This window comes from Sturnus vulgaris, chromosome 6 (genome assembly GCF_052056855.1).
Source record: "Sturnus vulgaris isolate bStuVul1 chromosome 6, bStuVul1.hap1, whole genome shotgun sequence".
NCBI classification, from domain to species: domain Eukaryota; kingdom Metazoa; phylum Chordata; class Aves; order Passeriformes; family Sturnidae; genus Sturnus; species Sturnus vulgaris.
This window is the reverse complement of record NC_142248.1, coordinates 39,071,051-39,077,050: the sequence shown is the minus strand read 5'-3', so window position 1 is coordinate 39,077,050 and position 6,000 is coordinate 39,071,051. Positions and strand designations below refer to the sequence as shown.

At 37.4% G+C, this 6,000-nt stretch overlaps 1 protein-coding gene across 1 annotated transcript in view; it reads right to left on the bottom strand.

Moving 5' to 3' along the window:
- The window catches only part of TDRD9 (tudor domain containing 9), a 59,393-nt gene continuing 53,393 nt past the window's right edge, over nt 1-6,000 (bottom strand). The window contains exons 33-36 of the mRNA XM_088166290.1: nt 5,616-5,754; nt 4,410-4,519; nt 2,035-2,107; nt 1-814 (exon numbers count right to left, since the gene is read on the bottom strand). Of these exons, the coding sequence (XP_088022416.1) occupies nt 719-814; nt 2,035-2,107; nt 4,410-4,519; nt 5,616-5,754 (418 nt within the window). The 3' untranslated portion in view covers nt 1-718. The remainder of the gene's footprint in view (nt 815-2,034; nt 2,108-4,409; nt 4,520-5,615; nt 5,755-6,000) is intronic.

The following is a 6,000-nucleotide window of genomic DNA, read 5'->3' as shown; positions in this document are numbered from 1 at the left end:
TTTAGCAACTACATTTAGCTTTTATTAAGCATGACTGAACAAAGGAAGAGACAAAAACATTTTATTTAATTTCTGCATTTTATTCTGAAACCACTGACCTCATTTTTAGGGCTAAAGATCTCCCAGGTAAAAGTAAGTCGAAAGGATGAAACAAAGTACCACGAATCAGTAATTCAAAAGCATTCTTCTGCCACACAGGAAAATAAATCATGTTATGTTTTGCTGTACATAAAAATTAATGACAAAACTGTATCCAGTATATGAAGATATATAATTTAGATCATCAGTTTCTTCTGACTTCTATTTCTTGGTTAAGGAAAACTGCAATTCCCTTTGCTGCATTTTTTTAAAGAACTAATAAAAAAGAAAACAGGAAAATGCAACTTGTAATAACAGACAAAACAGCCATTAGTTTTTAGACAGAAAATTATCAACTAAGCCTAGATTTGCTTCATCTTTCATGTAGCCTGTGATAAACCTGTTTAGAAGTATTATTAAAATGAAAATTTTAACAGATTTACATCAGTTTCTTTTATGACTGAACCTGTCTCCTCTAGGCCAGCAAATCTCAGCTTTTTCATAAACAAGAACATTTTCAAAACTGTATTTCAGTACACTTGCACTCATCTTAAGGAATAGTCTTGCAAAACATGCATACAAGACAGAAGTAATTTTTGGACTAGTAGTACCTCATCCTCTGAAAGACTTCTAGAAATACTTAATCATTCAACAAAACAAGTTTGTGGGGCTGATACACAAAATTTCCTCTTTCATGCTGCTTTTCAGACTCGTCAATAATACGCTGAGAATCCACCTAGTCAAAAGAAACAAGATGAAAGTCAGAATGCATTCCTGATGTTTTCCTATATAACATAGGTAAGAAAAAGTCTTGAAGAGTTCTGAGTTATACAAGAATTTCAGTTCCATGCCACACACTGCAACAAAGAGCTAGGGCTACAAAATGCTTTATCTCATGGTTTGCCATGATTTCAGAACACTATTCCACAATCAATTCCAAAGCATTACAGCAGTATTTTATCATCTAAGATGTCCTGGGATTCTTCAGATGTAGTGGGGAAAATCCTGATGCAAGGCCTACACATTATCTTGTTATAAAAGATAACCACCAGCAGAAATGAGTGTATTATCTCCCTAAATCCAAGGATAACTGCATTTGAAATATGAAAATAGAAACACTTAGGCCTAAGGCAATGTATCACAACACGCTCTAAAAAATGCGTTTTAGAAATAAGTGCCCTTGGTGTTTTATTTCTCTTGTCCCTCTTTTCAAGGGTGATCCAAACCCCTCCTTTATGGGCTGCAGAGCGGGAGAGGCACAGGCAGAGTGTGTGTAGCACTTATACTCCTGCACTCACTAATTCCTCACCCCCTTTTTAATTAAGAAACTCTACTTGTTCTTCAGGAAATCCAGTAGCCTGCAGAGGCCCTTGCAGAAAGAAAGGAAACATTTCTAACAGAGTAGGAAGCTAGGAGAGTTTTTTAATGAAATCCTCCTGAGTCTTGAGAAAACTGCCCCCACATTTGTTCTAAAACAAGCCATATTTCTGTCTGCCTAGAAAGAAACAGCCACCTCAAACCACAGCAACCCAAAACAAAACTAAAATGCACTACATTCAGGAAAATGTAGCTACAGCTGCTTATTAACAGAAAGAATAGAAAATTTTAACTTCCAACAAATGTGAAGTTGCCTTTACAATCTCTCTCCCCTTAAAACCATGGAGAGTTCTGTTTGAAAACACTAAATATTTAGATACACAAAATTAAAAAACAAGTAATCCCACAACTAAACAGACTCTACAAAACCAGCGTATCAACAGGCATAACTGATTACATAAATAAAAGTTCTTATGCTTTAAATTTAACCCTACAGTGCTTTTCGTATTTTCAAATTCAATAACTACAGAAGCTGTCCCTTTCAACACTCTTAACTAACTGAAGTACTGGAGTACTCAACTCCTCAAAAAAACCAAACCAAAACAAAAGAAATGAAACAAACAAAATTCATACTCTTACCTGATTCCATGCATATGGATTCTCATACCAGGCAGGATCAATGATGTCTCGAGGCTTTGATTTACAGATTAAACTGAAATTACATAAATACAGCCTTAAGTATTTGTAATACACTTGTATTTGGTTAATTAAAAACACAAAGCAATTTTTAATATGAGATACAACCAGGTATTTACAAGGTGTCTGTGCTGAAGGGAAGCTTAGATTTCCCTCTTAATCTAGTCTGATTTGTTCATTTCTCTGTACTTTGTGAAGTAAGTCAAAATGCAAATTTTCACAGGGATGTATCGTCTATCAGAATGTATTTTCTTCTGAAGAAAATAATGAGATTCTTTTTTTACAAAGCACTAGAATTTGCAACTATAATTTATTCCTTACATTTTATGTATGCTTACTCACTAGAATGTATAATACAGCTATTTTTAGGATATTTTGTTTTGCATGACAACTCAATTACTATAGATTGTCTGTCTGCTCCAGTTATTTCCTCAAGCTGTGCAAAGTACAACAGTACTAGACATTAATTAATTCTGTCTAGATGTGTTTTTCAAAAACTGATTTTAGTCTTAAGTAGTGGTGACATGCTGTAAATACAATTAGCTTTTGAAACATGGAAAACAGTTATGAAAGACTGTTCGGGCTAGATCTTTATCTAAGTACTTGAATTAATAAATGTTTTTCCCAAAACACAGAAAGTACAATTGGAAAAAAAAAATATTCAAAACCAAGAAAGATTTTACACAAGGGCAAAGAAGAAGTCATTACAATAATCCGTTTATTCCTCCAAATAAAAACATACAAAAATAACATAAAATAAAAGTTTAAATAAAAATATCTGAAGGATCATTGGAAAACAACCAGTAAATGTACAAAAATCCCAGGAGAGAAAAGGCTCCCACAGAGAGGTATAAAATCCTGAAGAAAAAAAGCCTGGGGCTGAAGACAGTGACCGAGTCAGGCAGTCGGCGCAGACCGAGCTGGGAACGTGTCAGTGCCCAGGACCTGTGCCAAGGTCTGACCCTTCCCTCCCAGCTGCCTGGAGATGTCTGAACAATCAGCCCAAAATAGGTGCCCAAACTGGAGGAAGTATTCACATGTCTGAACAAATAGCAGTGACATTTTAGTGCCTTCAATTCAGCATATAAGTGTTGATGTCCCAGCATGAGCTGTTACTGTCACAGTCACCTCCAGACAGGGGCTGTGGCTTTGCCTCTTTCTGCCTATCCATGGTCCTTAACTTCTCCATTGCTTGTGCTCTTTTAATTTCATTTCTAGCGCCTCAAAAAGTAAGGCTGACTTGCTAATTTACTATGGAATGCACCCAAATTTTATTTGGAGTTTTGGAAATACGAAGTAAGGGTGCTTGCTTTTAACATAAGGAAATTTAATAGGTTTTTTTCACAGGTAAGAGAGAAGATACTTTCAAAACCAAGGAAGAGCTGAAAAATCAGCATCAGCAGCTGCTCTGATAACCATTCTGATAACCCTGGGTAAGAGCAGGGTTCTGATCTTCATCAGCACAATGAACTGCCTAACTCTGACATCCTGCAGTTACTTCAGCAAAGCTCTATGGGCCAAAAAAAAAATCTTGTTTCTTAGAGATGAGGCTGGTAAAAGTCATGTTATGGACTCTGGACCAGAGCTCTTTTTAAAATAGCTTAGTAGAGAGCCAGGTCAGGATGAGAAAATTCTCCTGATGACACAGACAGCAGACTAAAATTCATGCTGAGTGTACAAACAAGGTAAGATTTTTCACATTATGCTCAGCAAGGACAGACAGGAGTTGCTCCTGGGATAGTTCACTGCACTCCTTCTCCCAAGCTACAAGCTGAAAAATTCTCCAGGCTGGCTGCACTGAATCACAATGGTCTTTTCAGAACCACTGCTTCACTTACAAGAAGGGAAGCTTGCTGGGAAAAAAGGTAGGTGGCCTTACTTCAGTTCCTAAATTTGCCTGGGCCAACACCTATCCTGCATAGGTCTGCTGAGGGAAGAAAGGTAGCACATATGATTCAAATTTCATGTACAGGAAAAAAGAATTCTAAATCTTTCTGAACTGTTATGCCACAGGACTCCATTAGATTTGTGCTGGGTGCAAAAAACAAGGCTACATAAGAGCTGATATCCTGCAGAACAGGTTTTACAGTCTAGGTTTTTTGACTTCTAAGTGATTGTGCTTCCCTGAAGAACCAGTGCTTCCACAAGAAGTCTAAGGTTGTTAGGTACACTGCTTTATACATACACAAAGTAAATGAAATGCATCATTAAATGACAGCATGTATTATTTTTCCGAAGCTTAATCTGAGCTATGCTTCAAGCAATCACTCATTTTTGCTGAGACTGTGAAACAGATCTTATTTCTACAAAATTATTACCATAGAAGCTTCTGACGAATATTCTCCTGCAGCTCTGTCACTTGCTCTTGTCCAGAATGCACAGCTTGCTCACAGAGCAGCTTATTCATGGCTGTCCTCAGACTGTTTATCTGTAAACACCAGTGACAAACATAAAGCACTTTAAACCAGCGCAAGGCCTGTATCATATTACACTGACATGAAATGGCATCCACATCACTGAACTTCAACTGGAATAGTATTTCCGTAAGTAAAAAAAATCTGAAGCTTCAGAAACACTTCTTCCTGCAGTTGCACCTCTGGTGGTCAGTGATGTTAATATTTCAGATAGCTGGTATCACAGTTTTAAAAGTTACTCAGATATGCCATAAAACATATAAGCTACCACTTTCCTGGACTTTTTCCAAAGCAGAATTCCTTCTGTTTTAAGCATTTTCTCTCTGTCCATAATTTTTCACATGTACAGCAGCTTGGTGTTACCATTCTGGCTAAGGCATCATGAATACATCCATCACACCAAGTCAGTGCTATCAGAAAATAACAGCTCACGGATACGTGCACCAGCATGTCCACTGTGTCCATGAAAACCCCCCAGAACCCCCCCGAGCACCTGCTTCCACACAGACCTCACCAGGGCACATCCTTCACTGTCCCAGGCACATGTCAAACACAGCCACTGTCCTGCACTGCACAGGTTATGTACATGCTTCCCTCTGACAGACCTCACTCTCTGAGCTGCAAAAAGGCAGTAATGAGGAATGCAGGGGCTTTATTGTTTGTTTGGCTGATCTGCTCTGAGACGTAGATCAATACAGATGACTTATCAGAGCTGTAAAATTAAACTGAAGCCTGCAAAGCAGCAGTGCTCTGCTTGTCAGTAAAAGCCATGACAATCCTGAGAACAAAACTGGTAAGTATCGACTTCTGCTTTGTGCAAAATTGATTATATTTTGAAAAGTGTGTAAGATTCTATAGTAACTTATCTGTTCCTAGTGTAGTGAGGGGGTAATTGCTTCTCCTGATAAAAATCCATGATTATAAAAACGGAGTACATTACAAAACCAAAACAAACAAAACCAAAGAAAAGCCCAACAAAAAAAAAAACTACAAAAACCCCAAACCCACAGTCCAAACAAGCTTTTCTATTAACACAAAGAGTTAACAAGCTCAGATGCACTGACTTCTACTGAATTTCTACTGTAGTGAAAATTCTTACACAGGTTTTACCTCTGTTATGTCTTCCAGTCCAAAATGCACATCAAATGTCACCTCCATATCATTTGCTGGAAGCAGTGGAGCCCCAGATGTCTGACTCAAACCCAAACCACACAGAACACCAGTAAAATACTTCCCACTTTTATCAACTCTACATGAAAAAGAAAGAAAACAGTCTCACCAAGAGATGAAGAAACTGAACTCCTATGAAGCCAGACTTAAATGAATTTGTCTAAGCCATGCAAAGCAAGATACGTGTTTGAAAGAAACTAAAACAATTGAGAGGCATTCACACTCAGTCATACTGGTTTTTAAAATATACAATGATGAAACAAAGCTGAAGTTCTGGCTATAAAAACATATACTCATAAAACTTACCAAAAATCATATATAAGAA